Raw genomic sequence first — 15,938 nt, forward strand, 5'->3', positions numbered from 1 at the left:
GTTTTACAAGGACACTGTATTAAGCAGGATAAAATAAGATTGTCATGTCCCTCTCTCTGTCTCTGTCTGTTTGCAGTTCTGTGGAGCACAAGGACAAGTGGCTTTCACTCATCAAAAGGTAACCAAAATCAACTGGAGACAATGTAGTCGCTGACTTCCTCAGACACTAATGGTCTTTGGCTTGACTTCAGAGCCTTGGGGATATGTTTGGAGAATGTGTTTAGTATTGCTGGTGTTGAAGACATGTTGTTGTTTCTTTTTTATTCCTTCATTCTTCAGTCGAATAAATGAAGAGAAGGAGAAAGACGACCCCAAGACAATCCCTCTGAAGATATTTGCCAAGGAAATTGGGAACTGCGCATACGTAAGTGCTGTTCATACGTGTGTGTCTGTTCCTCTGTGTATGTATTTTTCAAACTGTATTTTTTTCTTAACCCAGGCCAAGACCCTTGCAGTCAGTAATTCGGACTGCACCACAGATGTAATCCAAATGGCACTGCAGCAGTTTGGCATTTCGGTAAGCATGTAAACCTGCATGTTAGTGTGTCCTAACGTGTAGACGTCTGTTTTGTTCTGTGTCTCTTTTGGTGTGATTGATTTTCTCTCACTCTCTAAATTCTCTCTCTCTCTCACTCTCTAAATTCTCTCTCTCTCTCACTCTCTCTCTCTCTTCAGGGCTGTGTGAAAGACCACCAGTTGTGGGTGAGTTCCAGTAAAGATGACTCGCCCTATCCTCTGATTGGTGAGTTGAACTCAATTAGCCTGCACTTACCAGGCCTTTTTCACCCACCTGAAACCACATCCCTTTCAGTCTGACCCCAGTCTGACCCCAGTCTGACCCCTGTCTAAGTCCAGAGGCAACATTCAGCCTACTTTACTCTGGGGTCAAAAGTTGCTCTGTTTGGTTTTGGTACTTAAATACTTGTTTTCTTCTGTGTAACAATGAGGTACTTCAGATAAGAGACCAGCTGAACATGTTCTAAACCTGGCATGGACACATGACCTCTGACCTCTAACCTCTTCACCTTCTCCCCTCCAACCCCTCAGGTCATGAGTTTCCGTTCAGTATCAAGATGAGCCACATTCGGGATGGGGGAGGAGGAGTTGGTGGAGGAGTTACTCCTGTTCTGGAGGACCAGGGGGTGCGACTGCTGGACCAGTGTCTCCCTCCAGACCACCAGTGCCAGTTCATTCTCAAGCCGAGCCGCGTGAGCCCCAGACAAGCTCCGTTCATAGGTAGGGTCACGCACTGTGATCGTCTCAGCGGAAGATGATCACATTTTTTCTCCCCAAAAATGTGTGCCCATCCATTTTGCTGTTTTCACCTCGTAGTTCTTTTCATTCCATACTTTTATATTCGTCTAAAAGAGAGAAAGAGAGAGGTAGAGGAGAGAGGGAAAACCTCTTCATCGTGCCTAGGAGCCAAAAACACAATAAATATTAAATATTATTTAATAATTTTATATATTAATAATATTACATCCAAACAAACAAAATATTTAAAAGTAATTTCAAATTACACCACCAAATCGTCTTCCACAAAAAGTTAACACAGCAACCCCTGAATTCCCCGTAAGCTCAGGAACAACTTGAGGCACAGAGAGAGTACGTATGTGTGGGGTCTTCCAAAAGACTCGTTGGGGAGGCTCCAGTGAATCAACCACAGGCCTCCTCAGATTCCTTTCTGTCGACACCGAGTTCTTACATAGCCATCCATTAAAAAGCTCTCCCCCTCCCTCACTCAGCCTGCACTGCCCTCTAAACCAAGTGCTTTTCAAGTGTGCACACGTGCGTTTGTGTGTGTGTGTGAATTTATGTTGAGAGGGTGTATCTTGGGGGTTCAACATGGAAAAGAGGGGTCACTGATGAGACATGAAGAAAATCTGTTTCCATTGGCTATGAGAAAAAAACATAGGTCCTAAAATCCATGAAAAGCATAAATAAAATCACACTCAACTAGTTCTCTCGCTCTTTTTTCCCCCCTTGTTCCCTGTCTTCAAAATATTTACCTTTTCCAAGATTTCTCTCACTGTGTTCAGTGATGTGATTCATGATTGACAACTTTATATACTTTTAACAAAGCTTAGGCTTGTTAAAGAATGCTGGAGAGGGTTTGTAGCAAAAACTTTGTTTTTGATTTGGCCTCCAAAATGGAATTGAGTGTAAAGCTGGAGTGGATTGTTAAATTCGTTTTTGATCATGCAGGGGGCCCTGGACATCTAATGGTGTTTTATAGTTCCCCCGCCAGACAAACACAGCATTAGCTGTACTTCACAAACATGTCATGCATTTCTCCTCCCAGTTTAAGTAGACAGAGAGACATTGACACACCGGTACAGACAGGTACACACCTATGAGGGCAGACATCATGTCAGCAATGTCATTCAAATAAACACACACACAGTCAGTCTGGAACACATGAACACACGCTCGCTGTCTCTGAACATGAAATATGCCCAGTCTCAGAAACATGGTTTTACTAAACACACACACACACACACACAGGCTTAGTAGAGAGACGGCCCCCACCACCCGAACCTTCCCCCCAACCCCCACCCCTCAGATTCAGATCCCTAGTTAGTCTCGCCTCTCTCTGAATCAATGCCTCTTTCTCTCGCTCTCCCATTCTGTCTCACCTGACCTTCCTCCGTAGTCTTCAAACACCTTTTCGGTATCCAATACCTGTGTTTCATTCAGCCCTGTGGCCTTACTAGTTTTAATAAAGTCTTTCATGCTCAAGTAAAATACCCCCCGCTCCTCTTCGTAGAGCCGGATCAGAAGTCCTTCAAGAGGAAGAGGTCGCTGATAAACTGGGCCTTCTGGAAGGGTTCGGGTACCCAGCTGGACGGGCCCCCTCTGTCCCCAAGCTCCCCGTCGCCCTCGCCGGGACGGCTGTTCGGACGGTCCCTCTCCTCCGTCTGCCCCGCTGACCACGCCCTGCCCAAACCTGTCCTGGACATGCTGGTGTTTCTGTACCAGGAGGGCCCCTACACCAGGGGGATATTCCGACGCTCCGCGGGGGCCAAAGCCTGCAGAGAGCTGAGGGAGCGGCTGGACAACGGGACGGAGGAGACGCACACCGTCTCACTTGAGTCGGTGTTCGTAACGGCGGCAGTGTTTAAGGTAGGCGGGCAGACGGTCACGCCCTGGAAGTCCCTCCTGTGAGGGAGAGCGTCCGCTAAATGGCTGAGGTGGAAAATGGACTGGAGTAGATGTACGCAAACCCATGCAACAATGACCCTCAAACACAAAGACACAGAGATACACAGATAAAGATGGAGGGGGCGGAGGGAGGGGGGTCTCTTTCATCCTGCCTCAACCATACACATTGGTATATTTCAAACCACGCAGCCAGTACAGCTGCACTCACAGACACATGTACAGTAGTGTCCAGTGTGTGCGTGGGTTTGTTTCAAATTCCCATAAAAAGTCTTTACACAGACGGACGGAAAGCAGTGAAATGGTTGGGGCAAAGCTCAGGTAGAAACATACACAATTCAAAGCACATGTTTGGAGATTGGTGCCAAGGACTTTCTGGAACCTGTAGATGTATTAGATCAGGGAGAACAGAGAGAGAGAGAGAGAGAGAGAGAACTGATGTTCAATTAGCCATGTTACTTAACCAACTCCTGGCCAGCAAACTAATAACAACAGCTGAGCTGACAATTGTACAAGAGTGGAAAATATATATTGCTTCAGTCAAAACACGTTTGCATGAGCGGTCTCTCAAATTCTCTATAATGTTGTTTCAAATTAACTCTTTATACAAAGGAACTTTTTACGTATATGTATAGGAATAGTAGAACTATTGGGTGTGTTGAAGAGTTTAACATAACTATTAAATCGTTTTACCTCAGAAGTCCCAGATATTTGTTAAAATGCAAAGCCTCTTTCGGTTGTATTTTAGATCCTATTTGCGGGATCCACACAAACTCTTGACTATGTCGTGATGCCAAGGGGTGTTCTAACAGAAAGTGTGTTCCCGTGGCTGTGTGAACCAACAGGACTTCCTTCGCAACATCCCGGGCAGTCTGCTGTGTGTGGATCTGTATGAGCAGTGGGTTGGAGTGATGGAGCGAGTTGATGAAGAGGAGAGGACACAGGCCATCCAGAGGTACTGCCTCACACGTGACTTTCCAAGCTTCCCAAACACATACACTCACCAAAAACCAGGCCGCCGTGATGGGCGGCTCGGGGGTGGGGGGGGGTGAAAGATGGTGTGGAAAAAGCTGTTTTGATTAAGTGGCAGTGTTCTCAAGCCATGGGGTAAAAAAAGAAGAGAAAAGTAAATAGAAGACTGTTCCAGAAAACTCTTACACAAACAATAACATGGCACTGCTCATCTGACCTCCTCTCTGGGAAGAAACTGTTCCCAGGAATGTGACAAAGCCTACAATCAGCTGGTTTCCCAGAGGATGTAGCCATATGTTTATGTGTGTGTGTCCGTGCGCGTGTGTGTGTGTGGCAAGGGTGTGGGTGGGGATGGGTTTGTGGGGGGCATGGTTTACCTTCAATTCTCAGTCTGGCATTTACATGTGACAACCAAAGTCTTTGTAGCTGTTGTTGATTTGCGATTACGCCCTCCACCATCTTCCAGGCTGGTCCGTCTTCTGCCCGGCGAGAACCTGTTGCTACTCAAACACGTGGTCGCCATGCTCCACTGTATCCAAGGAAACGCTGATGACAACCAGATGAACGCTTTCAACCTGTCGGTGTGCATCGCTCCCAGCATGCTCTGGACCCCGGCCCCTTGTAGTCCGAAGGGGGAAGGAGAGGCCACAAAAAAGGTGAGGATGACCCCCCCCAAATTTTTTTTTAATCTAAACTCCAAAATAATTTGAACGCACCTTCAGATTGTCGTTGTGTCTCCAGAGCGGAAATTTGCTCTTGACACGTGTTGATGTGATGTCAGCTGGAGGTTTGGGTGGGAGTGAGCTGCATACAAGTACTCCCAGTTCCATGTCCATTTAGGGACAAGGGGCCCACACATACGTACCCAATCACACACGCGCATTTGGGTCTGACGGGCCGAGGCTGGAGAACAGGACAGGGTGTATGGAAAAGATGTACCGTTGCTCCCAAACAGGATGTCCCAGGGAAGAAGCAACAGCAGTGGCAGTTTAAGGACCAGTGAGAGAACGCCAAACCTTCGCTAGCAGATTCCAGCTGGGCAGTATTGTCTGATACTTCTGAAGTTGGGCTGTTTACTCATGCCGTTTTAATTTATCTTTAGTCACAGGTCTTTAATCCCTGTTCTGACACACAAACACATGCTTGATATCTCTGTCCTTGCTGGAACAGTTGCTGATAACAATCGTGAAATTTGTGCACAGATTAGAAAAAGACAAGGATTTTACGCTAACTTACTCACGGGGGAGACAGTAAATCTCTGAATAAACACACAGGTTCACAGCTTAAGTCCTGCCACTAAGCTGCGGCCAACAATGCTAGCCCTGAAATGATCAGATTATCCACCAGTGGCCTTAAAATGTATTTTAAGTTAATAATGATCAAGAATAAGTAATGGTCTATAATACTCTTTAAATTACATTCAATTTGGCCACGTTGTTGAAACCCACTCAGTATGGGTGTTCCCAGATCTTTCTCTCTACATGTCAACTTGCCAAATGCGTGTTATTTTCTGGTTCCGAAAAAAAGCTCACTGAGAAAAAAAATCCAGATTCCTAAGGGCGAGTGTGTTTTGACAAAACTGCAGCGCTAAAACACTTCTATCTTGCGACGCACGCACGCACGCCCATTCACCCGCTCAGTCTTTCACTCACTCAGTCGGCTCACTCACAGTCTCCCTCGCGCTCCCCTTCTCACACACATGCACATTCCTTTCGCTGCACACACTTCTTCTTTTCCCCCTGTTTGTTTGTTTGTTTTCCTGTGTGGCCCCAGCGCCTCTGGCATTTGAGATTTCGACATTCTCCCGGTCGGTCGCGGTCTCACAAGGAGCCAAGTTAAACTGGGCTGGCGTGGGTCTGGTCTCTAACTGCCCTGGGCAGTCTGGAACACTCCCCTCGTCCACCGCGTGACACATGAACCCTTATTTTCGCTCACTTCCGCTCCCTCTTCCACCAGTCCACGGTTCTAACTGAAATGTTTGTGGCTCCTATAGTACTTGCTAGTTAGTCTCCGAGGGGCCAGAATAAATATAGTAGGCCCGAGTTCTGTCAGGAAAGGTGTCTTAAATACACACGCTAACTTGCTTACATTTCAGCGATTGTGCAAAGCTTTCCCAGAAACAGGCCCCCTACATGTTCCCAGATGTGGCCATCTTCTGGAGGAATGACTGGGTTTCTAGATCTCTGTCTCTATCAGTGGGAAAGGCGGGCCGCCTGATAGAGAGAATCAGTCTTACTCCATGGTTGTAGTTCCCACGGAACTAGACCATGAAATTCATAGCAGCCCATTCACTCTCATAGCCCTTTTGAACACACAGGAGTATGCAAGGTGGAAACCTATGACAGACATCTGGCCCAAGAACTCACAGATAGGCTTTGTATTGGTCTGCTTCATCTTTCCATTATGCAATTATGTGGACTCTAAGAGAAAATAGCAAGAACAAAACATTTACATAACGGTGTTTTTTTAACCAGCGCCTGTAAACAGTCCGCTTTGATCCTGAGTAAAGAATCTCAGAGACGGCGTGAGACAGTGACTCCGGAGATGTTTAGGGGCTTTATCATTTTGTGCTGCAGATTAGATGTTTATACTGTGTAACTGGGGTTAATTAGAGGCTCAGCATTGAGCTTGACATTTATTATTATTATACCGGTTCTTCTGTCCAAGGAAAATGAATATGCAAATTCCTGTGAGATGGTAAATCCCAATAGGCTGCTTCTTGACATGATGGAAATACTATGCTAATTGGAGACATGGTGACGCTATAAAAAGCTATTTGTTTAATGGGAAAACTCTGAAAGCTTACGCCCTCTACCCTGTTAGAGATAAAGAATTAACGTTTGGTATATAGGTTAATCGCAGGTCACACATTTGCCTCAAAGGGAACACAGGGTCCCAAAACTATTTTTAAAAGAATTGTGGAGGGTAATTTTGAAGCAGTTTATAAATGTATTCCCTCAACATAATAACACGGCAGTGTGTAAAAACAGTGGCCACTACAGACAAATAAATATTCACATTGAGTTCAGGTATGCTAACATCCACTAAAACCTACCCACAGAAAGTACATTCAGATTGTCTTATTTTGGACCAGTCATTGCCTGGTGTGACTGACATGAAACGTCGTCTGTGGTCTTTTTCCAGGTCTGTGAGCTGGTCCGCTTCCTGATTGAGAACTGCAACAAGGTCCTGGGAGACGATGTCACGTCACTGTTTGGTGGGTTTCCTCAGAAGAGTAACAGCAGCGACCACGGATCAGGTAAACAGAGTGTCCATTTATTTACTGAAGTAAAACCAGCTCATTTACCCTGCTCTCACCAAATGCTGTTAGGTTTGGTAGCATATAAACTGTAGAGGAACTGAAAGGTCAGGGAGAAGATGAAGAGAAGCTTGAAGAGGGTAAGAGAGGTGACTAAACAAGCAGAACTGGACCTACTCAGAGGTGGTTTAACTTGACATGGCTTTTCACAAGGGTCAGAAAGGTCATTTTTGTGTGTATGTGTTGGGGTGTGTCCCTGACAAGTTAGATACACTGTGCACTGAATCCCTTTGTGTTATTTTACCTCATAATGACCACAACAAGCTGCAGAGGGTGTTGAATTTGCGATGTGGCCTCTTGCTAAGTTTGTCAGTCATTTCAGTGATTAGTATAGATTATCACCCGACTAAATGTAATCAATCTCTTGTAAACCACCGTCCTAAACCAACCACAATGAATGGAAAATATATGGCGTATTTGTAAATATATGTGTATATTTTTGGGGGTGTAAGTACACACCTCTAAATTGCCAGGTGCAGGACAGAACTGTTGATCAGGTGAAATAACCGCAACTCTACTATAACCAATTGGTGATTTTATTAGCTCACAACAACAGACCTTGTTTTGGTTCTACTTGGATATACAGACACTGCAGGTCAATTAATGAACTTCCCACTGTTAACATGGCAAACAGATGAACAGATCAAAACATTGTCTGTAGCTGTGTGTTAGAATAATATCACCATGGGAGCACTATGTAGTTGCAGACTTTCCTTTTCACTCTGTATTTTTCATGTCATGACAGCACTTTGTACTTGTTTTCAAACCGTGGTTGTAATTAAATAAATAAATAAATCAAATTTCAACTTGTCCCCTTCCCTGTCCTCATTCCACCTCCCACATCAGTCAAATTCTTTTAAAAATCTCTTTGACCCTAATTGCCATGATGCATCAATCCGTGGCACGTTTGCAAAACAAGGAACAAGTAAAATGAAAACCTGAAAACCTGAAAGTCCATAACAATAACATTTGAAATCTAACACATGTCCCCCTTCTGTCCTCTCCCACTACAGACGTGTCCTCTTTCCAGATGAATGACTCGTCCTATGACAGTCTAGAAAACGAGTTGAACGACGACCCAGATTCACCCTTCCAGGAGTCTCTCCCTCTGAGGGACAAGGCCAAGCCAGACAGCCGAAGTAGAGACTCGGTTATCACCCTGAGCGACTGTGACCCCGACCCTGACCCTGAGGCTGACCTCCTACAACTCCCCTCACTGGCCAGACCCAGGAAGTTCTCCCCCGCTGTACGCCAACCTCGCCCACGCCAGTCCTTCGTCCAATCACAGGGCCCCCTGAGGGTACGGCGCAGTTCAGAGCCCGCTCTCGGACACACCCCAGGAGCTTTGATCATCCAGACGGATAAGCACCATTCGGCGTCACGTAAAGCAAGCTATGATGCAACGATGGAGGGAGAGGAAGAAGAAATGGACGAGGAAGAGGAGGAGGAGGAGGATGAAGTGTTTCTGGCGCAGGGTCTCAGGAGTCTCCAGCTTAAAAAAGACAAAGTAGTCACAGGATTAGAGAGAGGAGGGGTTGGAACTCTTGGGCGAAGGAAGCTGAAGCACGGCCCGCCCCCTCCTTTACGACTGGACGCTAGCTGCTCCAGCCATTCGTCCCCGGCAACTTCCCCAACAGGCTCCTCCCTTAGCTCCCTAGACTCCGCCTTCTCACAATATTCCACAGACTATGTAACCGGTGCCGGCGTCCCATTGGCTGAGCCTTCCCTCCGCTGCCCCAGCAGCTCACCTCCCAGTAGGGACTCAGTTGACTGGAACCAGAGCCAGCCACTCCACTCCCCCAGGACCCCCTCCGCCCACCATGGCCTGCACCCTAACACTTGGCTAAAGAGGGACCGCCGGCTGTCACTGCGACAACCCGACAACGGGCAGCTGGAGGAGGAAGCGGGGGAGGGGGAAAGCATCCTAAAAGTCCCAGAGGCTAAGCTTGTGGAGGTCAAAGGTGTAGAGGTGAGCCCCAAGAGGAGGTCCAGCAGCCCTCCGTCCTACCAGCAGGCTATCTTACAGCTGCAGAAGAGTCGGCCTCCCTTCTACAGAGGCACTGAGAAACACCTCACCATCAGAGAGTTACGCCTGCTGCATGACCAGGCCTGCGACCTCACCCGTAGACCCCCCACGGGAGGTGAGGTCATCCAGCCTCCCCAGAGCGTGTTCTATGGACAGAGTGGCTCCATACTGACCCTACAGAGGCAGAAGTCTCACTCCATCACCCCGGACATGGAGGCCGGCCACAAAGTCGTGGCTGCACCTCGCCGAGCCTCTGAGCCCTGCAGGGCAACAGGCGCAGCCTCCAGCTTCACGCTGGAGAGGCCAGCTGTCAAGCCTCAGACCCACGGGGTCAAATGTCAGCAGCTCCCCGTGAGCGGACTCAGAGTCTCCGACGTGGAGCCGCAGTGCAACGGAGTGATCCCGAACTCCGAGCCGCGCTTTTGCCTGTCTCCCTCTGCCACGCGGGCAGTCACGGACTACTTCTCCTCCCAGGGACGGGTGGACGCAGACACGTGCCTACGAAGGAGTCAGGAGGTGACCCTGTCCCTCGTCCAGGGGAAGAGGGAGTGGCAGAGCAGAAGATGTAGCGACCCCCGCATTGAAGACTTTGACCAGATGTTCTTTGCTGAGGAGTCTTACGTTTAAAAGGCCGGGATTCATTAAGGTCTGCCTTGTGTATCTTTTTATAGTGTCCTTATTTACCGTATTTAATCCCATGCCCACATGTCTCTCATTCTCAAAAAAGCAAAAGCAGACCAGCGAGGCGGTTCGTCCCGTCTGTTTTAAGAACGGTCTGTGATTCTATTTGGCATTGGGATAAAGAGCTACAGCATAAATACTGCAATGCAGGTTTGATTGAATTGAGCCCTTTGGCACTCCTAGGCCTTTAGGAGACGGGCTTGTTTTTATATGGCCGGTCAATGTTTGTGTGTAGCGTATCGTCTGTATGTTCATAAGGTGTTGTTTCATGGCGTTCATGTTGTCCTATATCGTCAGTCTGTATGTGCACAGTTCTCTTCCTTTGTCACAGTAGATCCAGCTGTTCATTGTGCTTGAGCTGTTTTCCTCTATGCCTGCGATGCGTCGACAGGCGTAGGTCTATATTTATGTTAATATGCTTTCATATAATTAGTGTTTTAAGAAATCAAATGTGTATTTTTGTACATGATGCCAACCCTGCTGCTGTGTCCCATAGAGTATATTTGCTACAGAACGCACCATTTGTATATTGTGTACGTATACTTGATGTCTGATGCTTATGAAAATGTATTATCATGATTCTAATAAAATGTTCCTTTTGTGAAAGTATCTTTGTGTCAACGGGAATCCTACATCTTCTTTATGAAACAGTAGATAGATTTTATATGTTTTTTATTCTCTATGACTTATTATGACCCAACAGAACCAGTGATAGCAGGGCACAGGATGAAGCACTGTATTTGTGTTACCATGTGAACTCACTCCAAATGTGTTGGATGAAGTGACATGCTCACGTTGTGATGTAAACACTGTGTTCCATAAATGGGTACTCTGTAATGGGGTTCAGAGATGTAGGTCTGGGAGTAAGAGGATAGGCAGATCTGGTAGAGTCAACTAGACAGAGTACACACACACTCACACACACACACACACACACACAGGAAGACAGAGTCCAGAAACTGACAATTATGTAATGGAAGCTGAGCCAGGAAGCCTTGGGGTTTGGCTGTCCTTCCTGGACCTGTCTGAAAACACGACAGGTGTATAGGTGTGCATAACCACACTACCCGCCTGGCCGCTGTTTGTGTTGACGTAAATCATTTTAATGTCATTCGTTTTTAAACGTAGAGATGTAGAGAGTACTAACCACTACAAGCTGAGAATTCATAAAACGTGCCTCCCATCTTCACCAGTAGAGTTGAAGGGCTTTTCTCTCCAATTTTAGAAGGAAGAACGTTTCTTGTAGCAAAATGAGCACTTGCTGATAACAGGAAACACATCAAATCTAATAGCAAGTTTAAATGACAGCAACGTCTGCGTTTGGAGGTCTGGTTGTCTTAACTGTGTTGGTCACGGGGGGGGGTGTCCCATCAGTGACCCGCCAAACACCATGGTGCCCCCCCCCTCTTCAAGGTACCCACAGTGACCAGAGAACACTTTAATCACTTGAGCATGACTCCACCAGTATTAAGTGTTAAGTCTCAAGTCAAAAAAATACCTTCCCACATGACCCAGGTTAACACGCACTGTGGAGTTCTAAGGTCAGGGGTCAGGTAAAACCTCCCAGCTGGATTTTTAGGTAGAAACAATTTTGCCTGTTTCTCTCTGTTTTTCCTCTACGGGGGTGATGGAGCCAGCTGCTGGATGAGCCGGGCTGGAAACAGGTACCGCTGGTTTAGTATTGTTCAAGGCTTTTTCTTTCTTTGTGAGGGAGCTTTATGTTCTGAGTAGTTTAAACTAGAGGTAGGGAAAAACTGTTGGCCCCAGTTTCACTGCTTGAATAACAGTGTGTGGAATGTGTAGCGTTCCACTCAACTATTGCCGTCTTGCCGAGGCTGAGCAGTCGGGGAAGTCGAAGCTGGCCACAGAAGTCACATTCTTGGATAGGAGCAGGTTCCTTGGTCCTAACAACCTGCGATGAACAAGAGTGATCTACTGTTCTTCCCTGATACTGTGAACCCTTTTAGGGGAACAGAATGTGCTAGGGATGACAGGCCCGGTTCAGGACTATGTGACAGCCCAGGCCCATGTGACAGCCCAGGCCCAAATCCTGGCCTTGTGTGTATCATCAGACAGCGTTGGCAAGCCGAGCTAAAAGTCTAGGCCTCTCATATTTTATTTTATTTCAGCGTTTAGCAGATGCGTGCATTTATTTTAGTCATTTAGCAATCTCTCTTATCTAACAGGAGCAATTAGGGCTTGGTTGAAGATAAAAACCAGTTATTTTCCCCTACCGTCTATAGATTTGATCAACCTTTCAGTTACTGGTCAGCTGCTCTAACTGCTAAGATTTCCTTCACCTGTTACAGTTAGGGCACTCATTTTAAGATAGCTAGTTTGGACACCACCCCACCCAGGGCTTTTCTGAATGGGCAGATACTGTTATCTGTAGAGTGCCTGTATACTCGACATCATATTTGAATGTTTACATGAAATGTTAGTTAAGCATAATCTAAATCACTCACCAAGATATGAACCCCATAACGACCAATGACTATAGAAAAAGGCAGATTCTTTTTAGCTTTATTGCCCCTTCAGATATCCAATGCCACGGATGTGCACTTTATCCTCATAAATACGCACGTTTACAATCCGGCTCAGCTGCCATGTCGAGGTAGTTAGACAGAAAGATGCTTACAGCTCAAACTAGGGTCAGTCTGGCAAATCCAGTGGCTATCTAGTCTATACTATCAAAAACTGTCAGAAGAGAAACGTTGGTACGCAGCTGGCTCCAAATGTTGTCTCTCCTCCGTTTGACGCTTTTTTAGAGAGGCTGAGCATAGCGTTGCTATAGGAACTATGCTAGACGTAAAATAGATATGATGTATGAGGCCAATTGGCATTGGGAGGACAATTAAATGGAGAAAAAAAAAACATTTCAATTAGTGAGTAAAAACAATCTATGATAGGTACATATTTTGATCCCACCTAGAAAATTCATAACATTGTGAAAACAGCAAATGCACGTTTACGATAACGCTTTTGTGGCGAATATCTCATCCACACGTGTACACGAACATGAAAATATCCGGCAACATTCTTTTGAGAGTCCCGTAAGTGTGTCTTCAGATGCTTTAGTTTATCTACTGACTATCAGTAACACGTACCTTCTAAACCAAACCCAACCCTATCCTAAACCTAACCCTAACATTTACCCTTACCCTAAACCTTCTTATAAACCTAACCCTAACATTTACCCTTACCTTAATCCTTCTTATAAACCTAACCCTAACATTTACCCTTACCCTAAACCTTCTTATAAACCTAACCCTAACATTTACCCTTACCTTAATCCTTCTTATAAACCTAACCCTAACATTTACCCTTACCCTAAACCTTCTTATAAACCTAACCCTAACATTTACCCTTACCCTAAACCTTCTTATAAACCTAACCCTAACCTTAGCAAGTAGTTGCTTATCCATAGATAGTTGAAAGATTGTTGACAATATCACTCTACAGATGGAAATTGGGAGTCTCAAAATAAAGTGTATCCAAATATAATTTGATCAGAAATGTTGTTGAATTCCAGTGAATCACATGTTGAACTCTTGACCCTGTCGCGATATACTGAGAAGTTGAGCGTTTGTGCGGTTGTGTTTTGACACCCACTCTGGCCTGTCTATGCTCTTTACACTCCAGGCAGGTTGTTTCTTACAGGCCACATTGCTAGAAGCGCAGGTGCAGCTGAAATTCCCTCTTTGGTTTCCTTGGTGACAATGCGTTTGCTTTTGTTTTGATTGGGTTCAGCTGAGAGCATTGGGCCTGCTTGCATAAACGTTCTGGCTGGCCCATGGCCATCTCTGATGAGGTCACAGTTGATACTATCTGGCACTCTTACCAATTTGACTAAAAAACAGCCATTAACTGTATTTTTCTCTCGTTCTGCACTCTTGACCTGCACAGAATAACATGTTACCTCCCGGCACAGAAATCTAGATAAATCTCTCAGCTAGGGTTTGTTTAACACAGATGCTGGTGTTGTTACACAGCTCACAGTGACAAGAAGGTGTGAGTCACTCTTTAACAAATGTACTGTGGGATTGCATATGACTTTAATTTAGGGCAGAGGTAATATGACTAAATGTGTAATATTATATCATTACAAATATGTGAAACTAATTATGTTCATTGTGAGCCTTATGTGAACCATACTGATCTTGTGAGCTAACATTCCTTCACTAAACTCTGTAGAATCATACTGTTAAGTTGAGTAGGACAATCCGTTTTCAGGTCCCCTAATAATAGCAACTGAGTAAAAACTTGAAAAATGAGTTTCTAATTAGTCATAGTTAAGTTAAAACTCACAGAGGGCGATTGTTCTGGGCCTGGACACGCTTTACGACCCCAGCTTTTTAAGAGATTAAACAAGTAATTTTCTGAAAAGGTGGTGAGATTTTCTTGCCTCAGTAATCAAAGTTATATAGACAAATAATTTTCTCACAGGTCTTGGATGAATTTACCCGGACACATATCCCAACCCCAAGGTGTGATATACAATTCAAAATACGACTGGTCAAGTATAGGAGTTAATTCTGTGTCACCAAAGAGATGCCAAAGAGAAAATATAGATATTTTATATGGCAGGCAGACGCAAGCAGAATACACCTGTCATAGAGGTAGAAGGAAAGAGACTTGTCAGAAAGGTAGTAGAGGAGAGAATAGAGGAAGACACAGGTCAGAGAGGTAGGAGAAGGGAAACCACCTGTCAAAAAGGTTGAAGAGGAGAGAATAGGGGAAGACACCTGTCAGAGAGGTACAAGAGGAGACAATAGGGGAAGTTAGGAACTAGCCACACAGTCTCAGAAGAGCAGCCAAGCAGTGATGGAAGTCGGGGTTGATCCATCGTTGCTGGAATGCCCAGTGACAGTGATGTGTCTGTACTCATTGGGCTACATTCCTGGCACCTGGCTTTTGCTGTGTTCTGAACAGGTCCCTGGAAACCCCATTTGATCTTCAAAGACCCGTGTCCTCACTAGAACGTGACACACACACACACCTCCGTATTATCAGCCACCTGTCTCTCTTATCGAGACTACCCCTGATGCTTTGAGGATGAGTGTGTGGAAACCTCCGGATGCAGTCTCTGACTTCAAAGCTGCCATTTTCCCTGGTCAGTGTAGGTGGGACCCTATTCTCTTCAAAGCTGCCATTTTCCCTGGTCAGTGTAGGTGGGTCCCAATTCTCTTTAAAGTTCTGAGGGAGTGAGGGGCACAGGGGTCTGACCTTTTCTGGAATTTAAAGGAAAGGATTTGGGCATCCTTCATCCTGTGTCCTATTGCTACACACCACCACCTCCCTCCCCGGCAGGTTGTAATGGGACCCCCCAGGCTGTGGCTGTTAAATCTAGAAATATTGAGTCAGGTGACAGGTATATACGAGTTACTGCCACAACGTCAGTTATACATTTGTACAAACATTGCCCAGTCCCTGTAGAACACTGAACAGGGTGTCTGTGTGCAAGTGTGTGTGTGTGTGTGTTTGTGTGTCAGAGTAGCTGTGACCGAACCTGCTAATTAAACATTATGCTTAAATTCACAGAATTTTCAAATGAACACGCAGTCCAATCGAAATGTGACTTCCTGCTTCACCCTAACCCCTCAGATCTGCCGTGTGCCCCACTGGAGTAACTGCTTTTAATGATCTGGCTCAGGTTCATTGGATCCAGTAGCCTTTTAGTTACCAGACAAATGCTCTTCATCTGCTGGGCCACCTGCAGCACCACATGAGCCACAGATCATCTAATACCATAGGGGAACTGGATTGTTTAGCATGTTTCCC

The 15,938-nt window shown here is 45.7% G+C and overlaps 1 protein-coding gene across 5 annotated transcripts in view; it reads left to right on the top strand.

Moving 5' to 3' along the window:
- The window catches only part of arhgap20 (Rho GTPase activating protein 20), a 34,410-nt gene extending 24,245 nt beyond the window's left edge, over positions 1-10,165 (top strand). For all 5 annotated transcript variants that reach the window (XM_020055129.3, XM_010880311.4, XM_020055130.3 and 2 more), the window contains 10 exons: positions 77-118; positions 280-364; positions 440-517; positions 676-742; positions 1,048-1,236; positions 2,768-3,123; positions 4,005-4,114; positions 4,598-4,787; positions 7,276-7,390; positions 8,464-10,165. In XM_020055129.3, coding sequence (XP_019910688.2) covers positions 77-118; positions 280-364; positions 440-517; positions 676-742; positions 1,048-1,236; positions 2,768-3,123; positions 4,005-4,114; positions 4,598-4,787; positions 7,276-7,390; positions 8,464-10,103 — 2,872 coding nt within the window. In that variant the 3' untranslated portion in view covers positions 10,104-10,165. The remainder of the gene's footprint in view (positions 1-76; positions 119-279; positions 365-439; positions 518-675; positions 743-1,047; positions 1,237-2,767; positions 3,124-4,004; positions 4,115-4,597; positions 4,788-7,275; positions 7,391-8,463) is intronic.
- Positions 10,166-15,938: the final 5,773 nt, after the last annotated feature.

This window comes from Esox lucius, chromosome 16, assembly GCF_011004845.1.
Source record: "Esox lucius isolate fEsoLuc1 chromosome 16, fEsoLuc1.pri, whole genome shotgun sequence".
NCBI classification, from domain to species: Eukaryota; Metazoa; Chordata; class Actinopteri; order Esociformes; family Esocidae; genus Esox; species Esox lucius.